Source organism: Choloepus didactylus, chromosome 15, assembly GCF_015220235.1.
Source record: "Choloepus didactylus isolate mChoDid1 chromosome 15, mChoDid1.pri, whole genome shotgun sequence".
NCBI lineage: Eukaryota > Metazoa > Chordata > Mammalia > Pilosa > Megalonychidae > Choloepus > Choloepus didactylus.
Genome location: NC_051321.1, coordinates 16919645 through 16940476, shown reverse-complemented (window position 1 = coordinate 16940476; position 20832 = coordinate 16919645). Strand labels below are relative to the sequence as shown.

Here is a 20832-nt window from a genome sequence, read left to right as displayed (position 1 = left end):
TCTTGTTTTAATTAGCATGTCCCTGATAACTAATGAGTTTGAGCATGTTTTTACATAATTATTGACTATTTGAGTTTCCTCCTCTGGATTGCCTATTCATATCCTTTACCCGTTTTCCTAATAGACAATTTGTCTTTTTCTTTTAGGTGTGTTTGTTTTGTTTTGTTTTGTTTTTGAAAACTGGCAACTTGGTCATTTTTAATGCATATACTTTCTTAGATTCCAAAGATTTATTATAGTTATTGAAGGGCAAAATTTCTAATTATGTAAGTACCTCTTACTGTATTTTCTGTCCAGGGAAAATGCTTCCATTGTTCCAAAGAAGGTTGCCCAACAATGGGCCATTTTGCTGATAGATTTCACATCAAAAATATGGAGCCTAATAGATCGTATTATTTTTTAAACACAAGGAGTCTCCCTCCATATGCCAGTAAGTATTATAACTAAGGTTTATTATAATGCTTTAAGGTACTTGTCATAAAATTTCAAGTTTTTATTGAGTGTCTACTAAGTACTGGGCATTGGGTCAGACTCTGGGGATGCAGTGAGGACTAATGCAGTGCAGTACCTCATTGAGCTTAGGCTAGTGGGGAAGGCAGCAAATAAAATCTGTTTCAATCTTGAGTTTAAACTTTCTTAGGAGACTTTCAAGATACCCTCTGAGCACAAAGGAGGAACTGCTGCAGCTGAGTCAGGGGAGCCTTCAGAGCAGAAGTGATTTCTGAACTGAATCCTGAAGGGCGTTTAAAAAGAGAAGAGGAATATTGCAGGCAGAAGAAACCACATATGTACATGCCCGGAGGTTACAAAGAACAGAAACTCAAGGAAAATGATGAGACAGGAGAAGTAAATTGGATAAGAAAATGGAGGGCCTTGTGTGCCCTGTAGAGAGTTTGGGCTTTATCTTTGGGTCAATAGAAAGCCACTGAAAGGGCCTAGGGATTAGCAGAGCAGTGTTTGGAAAAAAATCACTCTAGTTCCTGCATGGATTAGAGGGGGCAAGAAGGAAGCAGGGGGCCCTGTAAGGCAGCTGTTGCAACAATCTAGGCAGAAAGAGAGAACTGGAGAGATTGTGGATCTGGTTGGGAAGTGGAAGCAAAATGAAACTTAGTGAATGAATGTGAGGGATATAGAAAAGGGAGAAGACAAGGATGTTTCTGACTGGATGGATGATGTGACATTTGTTGTGCTCAGTAACCCAGGGAGAGAGGCATGTTTGGAGTAAAATGACAGGTTCAATTTCTGACATTTTAGCTTTGGGGCTCCTTTGGAGCTTGTGAGTGGGCACATCCCACACAGCTGTAGGAGATACGGGTCAGAGCCTGTGGGGATGGATGTGGTCTACAAATAGAAATGTGGGACTCTCTGTGTATGGACAGTAATCAGAACTGTGAAAGCAGATGGTATAATTAACCAAGGAGAGGGTGTCAAATGAAACAAAAGAGAGCAGAGAAAGAGGCCCCTGCAAAGGAGAATGAGGAATGGGCAGAAAGGTAGAAGGAAAATTGGAGGAAGGGAGGAGGTTGAAATTAAAGGAGCCAAGGGAAGAAGGGAAGAAGGAAGATGAAGAAGGGGGAGGATACTTTTATCACAGCAAACATGCTGAGAAGTCAAATGAAACAAGGGCTCAAGGGGGTCATTGGATGGAGCAACAATTAATCAAGGGGAGCTTGGTGAGATGGGTTTCGGTGGAGACGTGACAGTGGGGGCCACATTTCAGTGGAATGGGCTAAGGAGGGAAAGAGAACACAGTAGTTCAATTCAATAAATTAAATAATCCTCTCTGGTAGTTTTCCCCCTTTTGCATGCCTTTCAAACAATTTTATGAAGCACTGCATTTTTACAAAGTGTTACTAAACATACAACGATTTCAGAATTCAAGATGAATTTTAAAAAGTTATTCTTGACCATTTGGAAGGCAATTATTCTATTACCAGTATTGTCCTGACCAGAGCTATGCTGACTGGACGTTCCTAGCATGCACCCTACAGCAGAGGAAGGGACAACTCATTTTGCTTCTGAATGATTATGAAAGCACAGACTTTCTTGCCCAGCAAGTCTTCTGGATTTATTATTTTTTTTCTGGATTAATTGTCAAACTGCAGCAAATAAAAATCTGGCTATAGAAAGTATATGTGTTAGAGAATCCAAAGGAAATGGATGAAAGAAGACACATTTATAAACCTTAAAAAGGGCCCAGAAAATTAAAGAATTTTCTTTCTTAACTACTTTTGGGAAATTAAAATATGAACATTTCCATCTATTTTAAATGTACCTTTTTTTTTTAACCAAACGCCCTCAAACAATCTAAAGTTGTATTTTTTCATGAATATGTAGAGCCTCGTCTTGCTTTGACCCTGAAAGTTACATTTCCACTCAAGTGCCCAGGATGTCATGCTTTTCAAGTGTTTTTAATCCTTCGTCTTTTTTGTTTTCTTCTTTATTTCCAGGTTGGAGGCACAAATTGTCTGTCAAACTCAGTGGAAACAACTTCACTCAAGGGAGCATATTTCTCCGTGTAGGTGGCACAACTGGAAAAACAGACGAGTTTGAGATTGCCAGGTAGGCCCAAAGCGAAGAACTGGAGGCTGACATAGTGTTGGGTGCTCAATAAGCAGCTCAGTCTGTTCTTTTTCTCCAGAAGACAAAAGTAGAAAGTAGAAATCATAATACTTACATTTTCCCACTGTTCCATCTAGAAACAGAAGAAATTAGGAAATGGAGACATGAAAATGTAGATCTAGATAATAAAGCAAGCGGAAAAAAATTGACGCTAGAACACACAAGATACATATTTAATCCATCCCTTTTATTATTATGCAAATTTGAGCATATATTTTTATTTGTGTAAATCACAAATTACTTATAAAATTAAAACAATGTCTATCAATTGCTAAATTTCTAATAAGCTATCTAAGTAGTATCCACAGATCTAGAACATATATTCAAACAGTCAGCGGTAGGAATAATTTAGTACAGATGTTTGTGTACCTTGCTTTCTCCTTTTATCCTGAGTTTTCCTTAATCTTTTATTTGATCAGCCTTAGCATTTTTTTTTTAATCTTCATTTTATTGAGATATATTCACATACCACGCAGTCATACAAAACAAATCGTACTTTCGATTGTTTACAATACCATTACATAGTTGTACATTCATCACCTAAATCAATCCCTGACACCTTCCTTAGCACACACACAAAAATAACAAGAATAATAATTAGAGTGAAAAAGAGCAATTGAAGTAAAAAAGAACACTGGGTACCTTTGTCTGTTTGTTTCCTTCGCATATTTTTCTACTCATCCATCCATAAACTAGACAAAGTGGAGTGTGGTCCTTATGGCTTTCCCAATCCCATTGTCACCCCTCATAAGCTACATTTTTATACAACTGTCTTCGAGATTCATGGGTTCTGGGTTGTAGTTTGATAGTTTCAGGTATCCACCACCAGCTACCCCAATTCTTTAGAACCTAAAAAGGGTTGTCTAAAGTGTGCATAAGAGTGCCCACCAGAGTGACCTCTCGGCTCCTTTTGGAATCTCTCTGCCACTGAAGCTTATTTCATTTCCTTTCACATCCCCCTTTTGGTCAAGAAGATGTTCTCCGTCCCACGATGCCGGGTCTACATTCCTCCCCGGGAGTCATATTCCACGTTGCCAGGGAGATTCACTCCCCTGGGTGTCTGATCCCACGTAGGGGGGAGGGCAGTGATTTCACCTTTCAAGTTGGCTTAGCCAGAGAGAGAGGGCCACATCTGAGCAATAAAGAGGCATTTGGGAGGAGGCTCTTAGGTACAACCATAGGGAGGCCTAGCCTCTCCTTTGCAGCAACCGTCTTTCCACGGGTAAAACCTGTGGTAGAGGGCTCAACCCATCAAACCACCAGTCCCCTATGTCTGTGGTCATGTTAGCAACCATGGAGGTGGGGTAGGCGAATACCCCTGCATTCTCCACAGGCTCCTCAAGGGGGCACTACATCTTTTTTTTTTCCTTGTTATTCTTTTTTCTTTTTTTTTTTTTTTAACTTTCCCTTCTTTTTTAAATCAACTGTATGAAAAAAAAAGTTAAAAAGAAAACAAACATACAATAAAAGAACATTTCAAAGAGACCATAACAAGGGAGTAAGAAAAAGACAACTAACCTAAGATAACTGCTTAACTTCCAACATGTTCCTACTTTACCCCAAGAAAGTTACCTAATATAACAACATTTCTGTGAACTTGCTCCTACTATATCCATCAGAAATTAACAGACTATAGTCATTCCTGGGCATCCCCAGAACGTTAAATAGCTTATCTGTTCTTCTTGGATTATTGTTCCCCCTTCCTTAATTGCTCTCTATTGCTAGTTCCCCTACATTCTACATTATAAACCATTTGTTTTACATTTTTCAAAGTTCACATTAGTGGTAGCATATAATATTTCTCTTTTTGTGCCTGGCTTATTTCGCTCAGCATTATGTCTTCAAGGTTCATCCATGTTGTCATATGTTTCACGAGATTGTTCCTTCTTACTGCCGCGTAGTATTCCATAGTGTGTATATCCCACATTTTATTTATCCACTCATCTGTTGAAGGACATTTGGGTTGTTTCCATCTCTTGGCAATTGTGAATAATGCTGCTATGAACATTGGCGTGCAGATATCTGTTCGTGCCACTGCTTTCCGATCTGCCGGGTATATACCGAGAAGTGCAATCGCTGGATCGAATGGTAACTCTATATCTAGTTTTCTAAGGAACTGCCAGACTGACTTCCAGAGTGGCTGAACCATTATACAGTCCCACCAACAATGAATAAGAGTTCCAATTTCTCCACATCCCCTCCAGCATTTGTAGTTTCCTGTTTGTTTAATGTCAGCCATTCTAACCGGTGTTAGATGGTATCTCATTGTGGTCTTAATTTGCATCTCTCTAATAGCTAGTGAAGCTGAACATTTTTTCATGTGTTTCTTGGCCATTTGTATTTCCTCTTCAGAGAACTGTCTTTTCATATCTTTTGCCCATTTTATAATTGGGCCATCTGTACTATTGTCATTGAGTTGTAGGATTTCTTTATATATGCAAGATATCAGTCTTTTGTCAGATACATGGTTTCCAAAAATTTTTTCCCATTGAGTTGGCTGCTTCTTTACCTTTTTGAGAAATTCCTTTGAGGTGCAGAAAATTCTAAGCTTGAGGAGTTCCCATTTATCTATTTTCTCTTTTGTTGCTTGTGCTTTGGGTGTAAAGTCTAGGAAGTGGCCGCCTAATACAAGGTCTTGAAGATGTTTTCCTACATTATCTTCTAGGAGTTTTATGGTACTTTCTTTTATATTGAGATCTTTGGTCCATTTTGAGTTAATTTTTGTGTAGGGGGTGAGGTAGGGGTCCTCTTTCATTCTTTTGGATATGGATATCCAACTCTCCCAGCCCCATTTATTAAAAAGACCATTATGACTCAGTTCAGTGACTTTGGGGTCCTTATCAAAGATCAGTCGGCCACAGATCTGAGGGTCTATCTCCGAATTCTCAATTCGATTCCATTGATCTATATGTCTATCTTTGTGCCAGTACCATGCTGTTTTGGCAACTGTGGCTTTATAATAAGCTTCAAAGTCAGGGAGTGTAAGTCCTCCCACTTCGTTTTTCTTTTTTAGAGTGTCTTTAGCAATTCGAGGCATCTTCCCTTTCCAAATAAATTTGATAACTAGCTTTTCCAAGTCTGCAAAGTAGGTTATTGGAATTTTGATTGGGATTGCATTGAATCTGTAGATGAGTTTGGGTAGAATTGACATCTTAATGACATTTAGCCTTCCTATCCATGAACATGGAATATTTTGCCATTTTTTAAGGTCCCCTTCTATTTCTTTTAGTAGAGTTATGTAGTTTTCTTTGTATAGGTCTTTTATATCTTTGGTTAAGTTTATTCCTAGGTACTTGATTTTTTTAGTTGCTATTGAAAATGGTATCTTTTTCTTGAGTGTCTCTTCAGTTTGTTCATTTCTAGCATATAAAAACAATACTGACTCATGTGCATTAATCTTGTATCCCGCTACTTTGCTAAATTTGTTTATTAGCTCTAGTAGCTGTATCGTCGATTTCTCAGGGTTTTCTAGATATAAGATCATATCATCTGCAAACAATGACAATTTTACTTCTTCTTTTCCAATTTGGATGCCTTTTATTTCTTTGTCTTGCCGGATTGCCCTTGCTAGCACTTCCAGCACAATGTTGAATAACAGTGGTGATAGCGGGCATCCTTGTCTTGTTCCTGATCTTAGAGGGAAGGCTTTCAGTCTCTCACCATTGAGTACTATGCTGGCTGTGGGTTTTTCATATATGCTCTTTATCATGTTGAGGAAGTTTCCTTCAATTCCTACCTTTTGAAGTGTTTTTATCAAAAACGGATGTTGGATTTTGTCAAATGCTTTTTCAGCATCTATTGAGATGATCAATTGATTTTTCCCTTTTGACTTGTTAATGTGTTGTAATACATTGATTGATTTTCTTATGTTGAACCATCCTTGCATGCCTGGAATGAACCCCACTTGGTCATGGTGTATGATTTTTTTAATGTGTCTTTGGATTCGATTTGCAAGTATTTTGTTGAGGATTTTTGCATCTATATTCATTAGGGATATTGGCCGGTAGTTTTCCTTTTTTGTAGCATCTTTGCCTGGTTTTGGTATTAGATTGATGTTAGCTTCATAAAATGAGTTAGGTAGTGTTCCATTTTCTTCAATGTTTTGAAAGAGTTTGAGTAAGATTGGTGTCAGTTCTTTCTGGAAAGTTTGGTAGAATTCCCCTGTGAAGCCATCTGACCCTGGGCATTTATTTGTGGGAAGATTTTTGATGACTGATTGGATCTCTTTGCTTGTGATGGGTTGGTTGAGGTCTTCTATTTCTTCTCTGGTCAGTCTAGGTTGTTCATATGTTTCCAGGAAATTGTCCATTTCCTCTACATTATCCAGTTTGTTGCCATACAGTTGTTCATAGTATCCGCTTATAATTTTTTTAATTTCTTCAGGATCTGCAGTTATGTCACCTTTTTCATTCATTATTTTGTTTATATGGGTCTTCTCTCTTTTTGATTTTGTCAGTCTAGCTAGGGGCTTGTCAATCTTGTTGATCTTCTCGAAGAACCAACTTTTGGTGATATTTATCCTCTCTATTGTTTTTTTTGTTCTCTATGTCATTTATTTCTGCTTTAATCCTTGTTATTTCTTTTCTTCTACTTGGTTTAGGATTGGTTTGTTGTTCATTTTCTAGCTTCTTCAGTTGATCCATTAGTTCTTTGATTTTGGCTCTTTCTTCCTTTTTAATATATGCGTTTAGTGCTATAAATTTCCCCCTTAGCACTGCTTTTGCTGCATCCCATAGGTTTTGGTATGTTGTGTTCTCATTTTCATTTGTCTCTATATATTTAGCAATTTCTCTTGCTATTTCTTCTTTAACCCACTGATTGTTTAGGAGTGTGTTGTTTAACCTCCAGGTATTTGTGAATTTTCTAAGTCTCTGATGGTTATTGACTTCTAATTGTATTCCATTTTGGTCAGAGAATGTGCTTTGAATAATTTCAATCTTTTTAAATTTATTGAGGCTTGTTTTATGTCCCAGCATATGATCTATTCTGGAGAAAGTTCCGTGAGCACTAGAAAAGTATGTGTATCCTGGTGATTTGGGATGTAATGTCCTGTAGATGTCTGTTAAATCTAATTCATTTATCAGATTGTTTAGGTTTTCAATTTCCTTATTGGTCTTCTGTCTGGTTGATCTATCTATAGGAGAGAGTGATGTGTTGAAGTCTCCCACAATTATTGTGGAAACATCAAATGCTTCCTTTAGTTTTGCCAGTGTTTCTCTCATGTATTTTGTGGTACCTTGATTGGGTGCATAGACATTTACGATTGTTATTTCTTCTTGCTGAATTGCCCCTTTTATTAGTATGTAGTGGCCTTCTTTGTCTCTGAAAACATCCCTGCATTCGAAGTCTACTTTATCTGAGATTAATATTGCTACACCTGCTTTCTTTTGGCTGTAGCTTGCATGAAATATTTTTTTCCATCCTTTCACTTTCAGTTTCTTTGTGTCCCTGTGTCTAAGATGAGTCTCTTGTATGCAACATATTGATGGTTCATTTTTTTTGATCCATTCTGCGAATCTATATCTTTTAATTGGGGAGTTTAATCCATTTACATTCAACGTTATAACCGTGAAGGCATTTCTTGAATCAGCCATCTTATCCTTTGGTTTATGTTTGTCATATTTTTCCCCTCTGTCTATTAATATCCTTTATTGTACCCATACCGAATCTCTTTAGTACTGAACCTTTCTCCAAGTCTCTCTGTCCTGTCTTTGTTTCTCTGTCTGTAGGGCTCCCTTTAGTATCTCCAGTAGGGCAGGTCTCTTGTTAGCAAATTCTCTCAGCATTTCTTTGTCTGTGAAAAATTTAAGCTCTCCCTCAAATTTGAAGGAGAGCTTTGCTGGATAAAGTATTCTTGGCTGGAAATTTTTCTCACTCAGAATTTTAAATATATCGTGCCAGTGCCTTCTCGCCTCCATGGTGGCTGCTGAGTAGTCACTACTTAGTCTTATGCTGTTTCCTTTGTATGTGGTGAATTGCTTTTCTCTTGCTGCTTTCAGAACTTGCTCCTTCTCTTCCGTGTTTGACAGTGTGATCAGTATATGTCTCCGAGTGGGTTTATTTGGATTTATTCTATTTGGAGTTCGCTGAGCATTTATGATTTGTGTATTTATGTTGTTTAGAAGATTTGGGAAGTTTTCCCCAACAATTTCTTTGAATACTCTTCCTAGACCTTTACCCTTTTCTTCCCCTTCTGGGACACCAATGAGTCTTATATTCGGACGTTTCATATTATCTATCATATCCCTGAGGTCCGTTTTGATTTTTTCAATTTTTTTCCCCATTCTTTCTTTTATGCTTTCATTTTCCATTCTGTCATCTTCCAGGTCACTGATTCGTTGTTCAACTTCCTCTAGTCTTGTACTATGACTGTCCAGAATCTTTTTAATTTGGTCAACAGTTTCTTTAATTTCCATAAGATCATCCATTTTTTTATTTAGTCTTGCAATGTCTTCCTTATGCTCTTCTAGGGTCTTCTTGATTTCCTTTGTATCCCGTACTAGGGTCTCATTGTTCATCTTTAGTTCTTTGAGTAGCTGCTCTAGGTGCTGTGTCTCTTCTGATCTTTTGATTTGGGTGCTTGGGCTTGGGTTATCCATATCGTCTGGTTTTTTCATATGCTTTATAATTTTCTGTTGTTTTTGGCCTTGTGGCATTTGCTGAACTTGATAGGGTTCTTTTAGGATGTGTAGACCAATTGAAGTCCTTATCTCTGATTTATCAGATCTACAGCTTCGTGGAGTACACTTTCTCTAACTAACCAGCAGGTGGTATCCACGAGCCACCTGTTCTCCACAAGCCAGTTCTCCCCTGTTTAGCCTTTTTGGTGAGTGGGGGAGTGAGTCTTGTGGGGTCCATTTGGTGTACCAAGCTTGCGTGTGTAGTTGGTGTTGCCTGCCCTGTATATGGGGCTTGTTTCTGGGCAGTCAGGGATGGGGGGTGGCTCTAACAATCAAATCTCCCTGGTGATCCTAGAGTTTTAAAGCTGCTGCAATAGTCTAATCCTTCAGTTCAGTCCTGCCACAGTTTGTCTCTGCCACTGATCCACAAGTCCTTGGTATTGGCGTATGGCTCCTGAGACTTGCAAGTGGGCCCCTCTTCCAGGCTGTGCACCCCGGGTCCTCTGTTGAGGGATGACTGTGCTATGTCACAGGTGAGTGCCATCCCCCAGGGCAGTTCTGGGCTGCTGGGCTGTGTAGGGAGGCTCCCAGTCTGCTCAAATGATGGCTGAATGGGGCTTTGTTAATTCACACTGCTCTACCTTCCCAACTCTGGGACAATCAGCTGAGGTTGCAGGGAAGGCTAATGTCCACACCCAGTTTTGTGGTGTGTGCCTGTTATTTGAAGCACTTCCGTCACACTGGTTTGTCTGGGGCAGCTCTGGGCTATGGGGCTGGTGATGGGCAGGAGTGTTTCCTGTCCACCAGGATGATGGCTGTGAGCGGACACCCCCCTTTTCTTGGGAAGTTGTGGTGTTTAGTGAATTTTCTCAGCCACTGGATTATTGCCTTTTGTCTCAGAGCTCTCTTAGTTCTGCTCTTGACTTGACCTGCCCAAATTGCAAGTCTTTGAAGGTTTCTGTATTGGGCTTCTTAGAGTAATTGTTTTAGAAAAAGAAAAAAGGATTAAAAAAAAAAAAAAAAAAAGGACCCTCCTCAGAGATCTAATGGGTTATTGAAATGCTAAGATACAAAGCAACCAGGGCCATTAAGGAAAGGTCCACAGGGCAGAGAGTTCAGCTTTTCTTTGGGATTTGCATATGCGCCTCAGGGCCTGAGCTCGGGCCTGAGCTCTGCCCTTCCCCTTTCTATGTTCACCAGAACTCCAAAAATCCTCCGCTTTTATTTTGGAGTTTTTCGTGTTGTTTTTTTTCTCTATGCCTGTCTCCTCTCTGCTGGGCTGGCTGCTCTCAGATTCTCTGGTGTCTGGTCTCAGTCTATCTATGGTTGGAGTTTGGATCAGTAGAATGAGTTTCCGATAAGGGCTGCCACTGCAGTTCTCCCTTCTCCTTCCCGGAGCTGACAGCCCCTCCTCCCACGGGACTGAGCCTGGCAGGGAGGGGCGCGGGTCCCCTGGCCGCAAAAACTTACAGATTTCGCTGATCTCAGCAGTTCCACATTTTCATGAGTGTTGTATGAAGTATGCCCAAAGTCAGATTGCTCTGTGGTGTCCAGTCCACGCAGGTCCTTGCTTTAATGTTCACTGCGATCTCAGCTTTTCCTCCAATTCCAAACTTGTGTCCAATGTGTGACTGGTTACTGGAGACCCCGAAAACACTGTTTCATATAGTTCTTGGGTAATTGCCAGCTGCTCTAGGGGAGAGACGAAATTCTGCTCCTCACCACTCCGCCATCTTGCCCCGCCTCTCAGCCTTAGCATTTTTGTATTACATATTTTGCTTCCATTATTTAATTCTATAATCCATTTCAGAATTGACATTATACACAGAAACTAGATGTTACCTTTTTGCAAAGAGATGCATGGATTCGATGTTTTGCCTCTTTATTTTCCATCATCTTCAAATAAAGGGCAAAGGCATGAAAAGCAGAGATCTTGTGGTTATTTCATTCATTGAGGGCTATACTGGTTTAGTCCCTCTGGAAGAGTTTCTGCTTGTCATCTTGCCTTAGTGTAACTGCATGTAATTGTGGGTCCAGTCAGTGATCGTCTGTATCCGAGGTTGAAGCTCACTCTCCAGCCCACCTTTCTAGCTGTGTCTTCCACCATTTTGCATCAGCTTAGCCAGGTTATATTGTTTATACTACCCAGCATGGGATAGCTCCCACCCTTTCCTCTCTTCCTGGCTTTGCCCATGCTGTTCCTTTATTCCAGATACCCTTCCCTGTCTCAGTGTATCTTGTTTCTTCCTGCCCTTCTTGGTTCCATGAGCCATCCCTCTGAGAGAAGTTGGCCACGACAGTGTACCTATGGCTCTTTGGCTCACAGGACACTCTGAGGCTGAGTGGTCTGTGCCCTACATAAAGGTATCTGGCCCAGGTGCCTGGCCTGGGGCCTGGGAAATACACAGCTTCTGTGACTTTTAAGATTCATGGGAATGTTTTTGACATCCCTGTAGTTCTTTTGGTAATGTCTAGAGAAGCTATTTGTAATGTTGTTGCACAGTTACTCAGTCCTCTTTTAAGAATAAATAAGCAGTTAAAGTTCACAGCAGATGTCTCATCTTGAAATGAAGTCAGCTAACCGCATTTATATTCTGCTCTGTTCCTTACTATTATTCAGTCTAGTTTTAAGAGTCTGACTTCACTATGGATTTTATTTTAGTTTTGGGGGCTTCTAATGACACTTCCATGAAGCGCTGCATTATATGGGCACTGAGTGAAGGCAGTTCATTAAGCCACAGGGAGATTACTCTTACAAACTTGGAAGAAAAGTTGTTTTCTGATAATTAAATCTAACTCTATGTGTACTAGAATAAGACAGGCTCTAGGAATAGCAAAATTCATTTATTCAACAAACATTTAAATGTCTACCATGTGTAGTAACTGTTCTGATTGCTGGGATATAAACATATAAGCTCCACTCTGATGGATCTGATACTTCAGTTAGAGAAGACAATGAATTAACAAATGATCAAGAAATGGCAGAGCCCTGCTAACTACTGTGTGCCCTGCTGGTTTGTAGCCTGTTTAGCTCTTTTGAGAGAAAACAGAAGGTCAGAAACCAGCGACTTATGAAAAGATACTTCTTGTTAAACTACTTTGGATTTGTGATATTAAAAACAAATCTTGACAGAGCAATCTGTCTTTGGGCATACTTCATACAACACTCATGAAAACGTGGAACTGCTGAGATCAGCGAAATCTGTAAGTTTTTGCGGCCAGGGGACCCGCGCCCCTCCCTGCCAGGTTCAGTCCCGTGGGAGGAGGGGCTGTCAGCTCCGGGAAGGAGAAGGGAGAAGTGCAGTGGCTGCTCTTATCGGAAACTCATTCTACTGATTCAAACTCCAACCATAGATAGACTGAGGCCAGACACCAGAGACTCTGAGAGCAGCCAGCCCAGCAGAGAGGAGACGGGCATAGAAGGAAAACAACACGAGAAGCTCCAAAGTAAAAGCAGAGGATTTTTGGAGTTCTGGTGAACACAGAAAGGGGAAGGGCGGAGATCAGGCCTTGAGGCGCATATGCAAATCCCGAAGCAAGGCTGATCTCTCTGCCCTGTGCACCTTTCCTTAATGGCCCTGGTTGCTTTGTCTATTAGCATTTCAATAACCCATTAGATCTCTGAGGAGGGCCGTTTTTTTTTTTTTTTCTTTTTTTTTTAAATCCTTTTTGCTTTTTCTAAAACAATTACTCTAAGAAGCTCAATACAGAAAGCTTCAAAGAATTGAAATTTGGGCACGTCAAGTCAAGAGCAGAACTAAGAGAGCTCTGAGACAAAAGGCAATAATCCAGTGGCTGAGAAAATTCACTAAACAACACAACTTCCCAAGAAAAGGGGGGTGTCCGCTCACAGCCACCATCCTGGTGGACAGGAAACACTCCTGCCCATCGCCAGCCCCATAGCCCAGAGCTGCCCCAGACAACCCAGTGTGACGGAAGTGCTTCAAATAACAGGCACACACCACAAAACTGGGCGTGGACATTAGCCTTCCCTGCAACCTCAGCTGAATGTCCCAGAGCTGGGAAGGGGGAGCAGTGTGAATTAACAGAGCCCCATTCAGCCATCATTTGAGCAGACTGGGAGCCTCCCAACACAGCCCAGCAGCCCAGAACTGCCCTGGGGGGACGGCACTCACCTGTGACATAGCACAGTCATCCCTCAACAGAGGACCCGGGGTGCACAGCCTGGAAGAGGGGCCCACTTGCAAGTCTCAGGAGCCATACGCCAATACCAAAGACTTGTGGGTCAGTGGCAGAGACAGACTGTGGCAGGACTGAACTGAAGGATTAGACCATTGCAGTAGCTTTAAAACTCTAGGATCATCAGGGAGATTTGATTGTTAGGGCCACCCCCCCTCCCCGACTGCCCAGAAACACGCCCCACATACAGGGCAGGCAACACCAACTACACACGCAAGCTTGGGACACCAATTGGGCCCCACAAGACTCACTCCCCCACTCACCAAAAAGGCTAAGCAGGGGAGATCTGGCTTGTGGAGAACAGGTGGCTCGTGGACGCCACCTGCTGGTTAGTTAGAGAAAGTGTACTCCACGAAGCTGTAGATCTGATAAATTAGAGATAAGGACTTCAACTGGTCTACAAACCCTAAAAGAACCCTATCAAGGTCAGCAAATGCCACGAGGCCAAAAACAACAGAAAATTATAAAGCATATGAAAAAACCAGACGATATGGATAGCCCAAGCACCCAAATCAAAAGACCAGAAGAGACACACCTAGAGCAGCTACTCAAAGAACTAAAGATGAACAATGACACCATAGTACGGGATATGAAGGAAATCAAGAAGACCCTAGAAGAGCATAAAGAAGACATTGCAAGACTAAATAAAAAAATGGATGATCTTATGGAAATTAAAGAAACTGTTGACCAAATTAAAAAGATTCTGGACACTCATAGTACAAGACTAGAGGAAGTTGAACAACGAATCAGTGACCTGGAAGATGACAGAATGGAAAATGAAAGCATAAAAGAAAGAATGGGGAAAAAAATTGAAAAAATCGAAATGGACCTCAGGGATATGATAGATAATATGAAACGTCCGAATATAAGACTCATTGGTGTCCCAGAAGGGGAAGAAAAGGGTAAAGGTCTAGGAAGAGTATTCAAAGAAATTGTTGGGGAAAACTTCCCAAATCTTCTAAACAACATAAATACACAAATCATAAATGCTCAGCGAACTCCAAATAGAATAAATCCAAAAAAACCCACTCCGAGACATATACTGATCACACTGTCAAACACGGAAGAGAAGGAGCAAGTTCTGAAAGCAGCAAGAGAAAAGCAATTCACCACATACAAAGGAAACAGCATAAGACTAAGTAGTGACTACTCAGCAGCCACCATGGAGGCGAGAAGGCAGTGGCACGATATATTTAAAATTCTGAGTGAGAGGAATTTCCAGCCAAGAATACTTTATCCAGCAAAGCTCTCCTTCAAATTTGAGGGAGAGCTTAAATTTTTCACAGACAAAGAAATGCTGAGAGAATTTGCTAACAAGAGACCTGCCCTACTGGAGATACTAAAGGGAGCCCTACAGACAGAGAAACAAAGACAGGACAGAGAGACTTGGAGAAAGGTTCAGTACTAAAGAGATTCGGTATGGGTACAATACAGGATATTAATAGAGAGAGGGAAAAATATGGCAAACATAATCCAAAGGATAAGATGGCCGATTCAAGAAATGCCTTCACGGTTTTAACGTTGAATGTAAATGGATTAAACTCCCCAATTAAAAGATATAGATTCGCAGAATGGATCAAAAAAAATGAACCATCAATATGTTGCATACAAGAGACTCATCTTAGACACAGGGACACAAAGAAACTGAAAGTGAAAGGATGGAAAAAAATATTTCATGCAAGCTACAGCCAAAAGAAAGCAGGTGTAGCAATATTAATCTCAGATAAAATAGACTTCAAATGCAGGGATGTTTTGAGAGACAAAGAAGGCCACTACATACTAATAAAAGGGGCAATTCAGCAAGAAGAAATAACAATCGTAAATGTCTATGCACCCAATCAAGGTGCCACAAAATACATGAGAGAAACATTGGCAGAACTAAAGGAAGCAATTGATGTTTCCACAATAATTGTGGGAGACTTCAACACATCACTCTCTCCTATAGATAGATCAACCAGACAGAAGACCAATAAGGAAATTGAAAACCTAAACAATCTGATAAATGAATTAGATTTAACAGACATCTACAGGACATTACATCCCAAATCACCAGGATACACATACTTTTCTAGTGCTCACGGAACTTTCTCCAGAATAGATCATATGCTGGGACATAAAACAAGCCTCAATAAATTTAAAAAGATTGAAATTATTCAAAGCACATTCTCTGACCACAATGGAATACAATTAGAAGTCAATAACCATCAGAGACTTAGAAAATTCACAAATACCTGGAGGTTAAACAACACACTCCTAAACAATCAGTGGGTTAAAGAAGAAATAGCAAGAGAAATTGCTAAATATATAGAGACGAATGAAAATGAGAACACAACATACCAAAACCTATGGGATGCAGCAAAAGCAGTGCTAAGGGGGAAATTTATAGCACTAAACGCATATATTAAAAAGGAAGAAAGAGCCAAAATCAAAGAACTAATGGATCAACTGAAGAAGCTAGAAAATGAACAGCAAACCAATCCTAAACCAAGTACAAGAAAAGAAATAACAAGGATTAAAGCAGAAATAAATGACATAGAGAACAAAAAAACAATAGAAAGGATAAATATCACCAAAAGTTGGTTCTTTGAGAAGATCAACAAGATTGACAAGCCCCTAGCTAGACTGACAAAATCAAAAAGAGAGAAGACCCATATAAACAAAATAATGAATGAAAAAGGTGACATAACTGCAGATCCTGAAGAAATTAAAAAAATTATAAGAGGATATTATGAACAACTGTATGGCAACAAACTGGATAATGTAGAAGAAATGGACAATTTCCTGGAAACATATGAACAACCTAGACTGACCAGAGAAGAAATAGAAGACCTCAACCAACCCATCACAAGCAAAGAGATCCAATCAGTCATCAAAAATCTTCCCACAAATAAATGCCCAGGGCCAGATGGCTTCACAGGGGAATTCTACCAAACTTTCCAGAAAGAACTGACACCAATCTTACTCAAACTCTTTCAAAACATTGAAAAAAATGGAACACTACCTAACTCATTTTATGAAGCTAACATCAATCTAATACCAAAACCAGGCAAAGATGCTACAAAAAAGGAAAACTACCGGCCAATCTCCCTAATGAAAATAGATGCAAAAATCCTCAACAAAATACTTGCAAATCGAATCCAAAGACACATTAAAAAAATCATACACCATGACCAAGTGGGGTTCATTCCAGGCATGCAAGGATGGTTCAACATAAGAAAAACAATCAATGTATTACAACACATTAAAAACTCGAAAGGGAAAAATCAATTGATCATCTCAATAGATGCTGAAAAAGCATTTGACAAAATCCAACATCCGTTTTTGATAAAAACACTTCAAAAGGTAGGAATTGAAGGAAACTTCCTCAACATGATAAAGAGCATATATGAAAAACCCACAGCCAGCATAGTACTCAATGGTGAGAGACTGAAAGCCTTCCCTCTAAGATCAGGAACAAGACAAGGATGCCCGCTATCACCACTGTTATTCAACATTGTGCTGGAAGTGCTAGCCAGGGCAATCCGGCAAGACAAAGAAATAAAAGGCATCCAAATTGGAAAAGAAGAAGTAAAACTGTCATTGTTTGCAGATGATATGATCTTATATCTAGAAAACCCTGAGAAATCAACGATACACCTACTAGAGCTAATAAACAAATTTAGCAAAGTAGCGGGATACAAGATTAATGCACATAAGTCAGTAATGTTTCTATATGCTAGAAATGAACAAACTGAAGAGACACTCAAGAAAAAGATACCATTTTCAATAGCAACATAAAAAATCAAGTACCTAGGAATAAACTTAACCAAAGATGTAAAAGACCTATACAAAGAAAACTACATAACTCTACTAAAAGAAATAGAAGGGGACCTTAAAAGATGGAAAAATATTCCATGTTCATGGATAGGAAGGCTAAATGTCATTAAGATGTCAATTCTACCCAAACTCATCTACAGATTCAATGCAATCCCAATCAAAATTCCAACAACCTACTTTGCAGACTTGGAAAAGCTAGTTATCAAATTTATTTGGAAAGGGAAGATGCCTCGAATTGCTAAAGACACTCTAAAAAAGAAAAACGAAGTGGGAGGACTTACACTCCCTGACTTTGAAGCTTATTATAAAGCCACAGTTGCCAAAACAGCATGGTACTGGCACAAAGATAGACATATAGATCAATGGAATCGAATTGAGAATTCGGAGATAGACCCTCAGATCTATGGCCGACTGATCTTTGATAAGGCCCCCAAAGTCACCGAACTGAGCCATAATGGTCTTTTCAACAAATGGGGCTGGGAGAGTTGGATATCCATATCCAAAAGAATGAAAGAGGACCCCTACCTCACCCCCTACACAAAAATTAACTCAAAATGGACCAAAGATCTCAATATAAAAGAAAGTACCATAAAACTCCTAGAAGATAATGTAGGAAAACATCTTCAAGACCTTGTATTAGGAGGCCACTTCCTAGACTTTACACCCAAAGCACAAGCAACAAAAGAGAAAATAGATAAATGGGAACTCCTCAAGCCTAGAAGTTTCTGCACCTCAAAGGAATTTCTCAAAAAGGTAAAGAGGCAGCCAACTCAATGGGAAAAAATTTTTGGAAACCATGTATCTGACAAAAGACTGATATCTTGCATATACAAAGAAATCCTACAACTCAATGACAATAGTACAGACAGCCCAATTATAAAATGGGCAAAAGATATGAAAAGACAGTTCTCTGAAGAGGAAATACAAATGGCCAAGAAACACATGAAAAAATGTTCAGCTTCACTAGCTATTAGAGAGATGCAAATTAAGACCACAATGAGATACCATCTAACACCGGTTAGAATGGCTGCCATTAAACAAACAGGAAACTACAAATGCTGGAGGGGATGTGGAGAAATTGGAACTCTTATTCATTGTTGGTGGGACTGTATAATGGTTCAGCCACTCTGGAAGTCAGTCTGGCAGCTCCTTAGAAAACTAGATATAGAGTTACCATTCGATCCAGCGATTGCACTTCTCGGTATATACCCGGAAGATCGGAAAGCAGTGACACGAACAGATATCTGCACGCCAATGTTCATAGCAGCATTATTCACAATTGCCAAGAGATGGAAACAACCCAAATGTCCTTCAACAGATGAGTGGATAAATAAAATGTGGTATATACACACGATGGAATACTACGCGGCAGTAAGAAGGAACGATCTGGTGAAACATATGACAACATGGATGAACCTTGAAGACATAATGCTGAGCGAAATAAGCCAGGCACAAAAAGAGAAATATTATATGCTACCACTAATGTGAACTTTGAAAAATGTAAAACAAATGGTTTATAATGTAGAATGTAGGGGAACTAGCAGTAGAGAGCAATTAAGGAAGGGGGAACAATAATCCAAGAAGAACAGATAAGCTATTTAACGTTCTGGGGATGCCCAGAAATGACTATGGTCTGTTAATTTCTGATGGATGTAGTAGGAACAAGTTCACTGAAATGTTGCTATATTATGTAACTTTCTTGGGGTAAAGTAGGAACATGATGGAAGTTAAGCAGTTATCTTAGGTTAGTTGTCTTTTTCTTACTCCCTTGCTATGGTCTCTTTGAAATGTTCTTTTATTGTATGTTTGTTTTCTTTTTAACTTTTTTTTTTCATACAGTTGATTTGAAAAAAGAAGGGAAAGTTAAAAAAAAAAAAAAAGAAAAAAGACAAACAAGGGAAAAAAAAAAAAAAAAGAAATGGCAGAGAGTGATAAGTCTGATGAAGAAAATAAGACAAGATGATGTAATAGGGAGTGACAAGGGCACTAGCTTAGATTGAACTGTAGCTTTATCAGTTATGAACTAGAGTTTATTGTTATTATTATTGACACAAAAAAGGGACAGTATCATCAGAAGGAGGATGGTTATTAATAGACATAGAAAATGAGGAGGTGGGTAGCCCACATGGAGGTAAGAGATGTTGATATGAGTGACACAAGAAATCTAGCTCATACAGAGGGATTTTTGTATCATGGGGAAGGAAGATTTCATCCAGCTTCATCTGAGCATGGTTGGATATGCCTCAAGGTAACCCACTTATCTCTCTTCTACTGCCATGCTCACCAAAACATCTTCCGATCACTAGTCTGGTTACCCTTGTCCCTTTGTATGGATAAAGGGATAGTGTAGGAGATAGTAAAAAGGAAGCACTTCCCATTGTGTGTTGATAATCAGGCTTCTGGATTATAGATCAGTCTTGTGTGGATTTGTTCATCATTGTCAGTTTGATCATTTCCTAGTGTCAATAAAATCTGGTTTCTAATGCAACAAAGCCAAGACCAGATCTTTCACAGTAGATAATTCATTAAGATAGTGCTTCTCTAGGCTTCCCCTAAAAGTCAGCAAACCAAGCTTCCTGTTTACATCACCCTTCTTTCAATTTTTGGAATCATGCTATTCTGAGATGCTCATCAATGTGAATGGAAAGGGTAAATCTCCTAAAAGCAAATGCCAGCAAACACAAATTTCCCTTTCGTGGTACACACACACAGATATTTTCTTTCACTTCATTTTATGGATACCCAGTACTAGTTCATGTGTCTTATTTTTCTGTTTACAGTGGAAAACTTGAACCAGGCATGACTTATATAAAATTAATTGATACAAATGTTAATGTTGGAAACATTACAAGTATTGAGTTCAATTGGAAGACACATTCATTTGGACAGTCTCAGAATAAATTGGGAGCAGAAATGGTGACAAATGTTTCTGGAAAATATGGATATAGGTAAGCATTACTTTATCCTTTGCATTTCCAAAACAATTCAAATTTTATACATAGTTTTTAAATCCAATATGTAATTTGAAATTTCCAAATTTTACACCTTAAAATTTTGCAGTTAAAGAGGGAAAATTATGTAAGAAATCAGTATTATTTTTGTAAAGGTGTTTATAAAATTATAGTCATTAAACTAGAAGACTCATCAATGCCTTTTCCCTGCCAGACTCATGTTAAAACACTTTTTTTTTTTTTTCCTTTAAAATTTTCAGATCTACCTTCTGTAGCCAGGACACTATGGAACCTAATGTTATCCAGATCCTGAAACCATGCTAATTCCCCGATATAGTCTTGGTGGATTAATTTAATGGAAGCAATGGGAAAAAAAAAGAGAGAGCGAGAGTCTCTTTCTAGTTGGTATCCAAGTAGAGTCCTGTGATACATAGGAACCTGGATAGCTGTGTTGGACTTTCCCAAAATAAAGGAGGCGATGCAAAAGTATGGCACAAGAACTCACTGGAAGAAAGTGAGCCTCTGTCAGATTGAGTTTTTGGAGTACATTTATAGTATTTCCAACCGTAGCAATCATTCTTTTAAAATGATTTAAAGAGTACTTATGTTATTAAATCTTGCTG

General features: G+C 39.3%; 1 protein-coding gene across 1 annotated transcript in view; it reads left to right on the top strand.

Moving 5' to 3' along the window:
• Positions 1 to 20579, top strand: part of PNLIPRP3 (pancreatic lipase related protein 3) — a 36805-nt gene extending 16226 nt beyond the window's left edge. Inside the window, exons 9-12 of the mRNA XM_037803876.1 lie at positions 298 to 430; positions 2451 to 2562; positions 20039 to 20206; positions 20470 to 20579. Of these exons, the coding sequence (XP_037659804.1) occupies positions 298 to 430; positions 2451 to 2562; positions 20039 to 20206; positions 20470 to 20533 (477 nt within the window). The 3' untranslated portion in view covers positions 20534 to 20579. The remainder of the gene's footprint in view (positions 1 to 297; positions 431 to 2450; positions 2563 to 20038; positions 20207 to 20469) is intronic.
• The last annotated feature ends 253 nt before the right edge of the window (positions 20580 to 20832 follow it).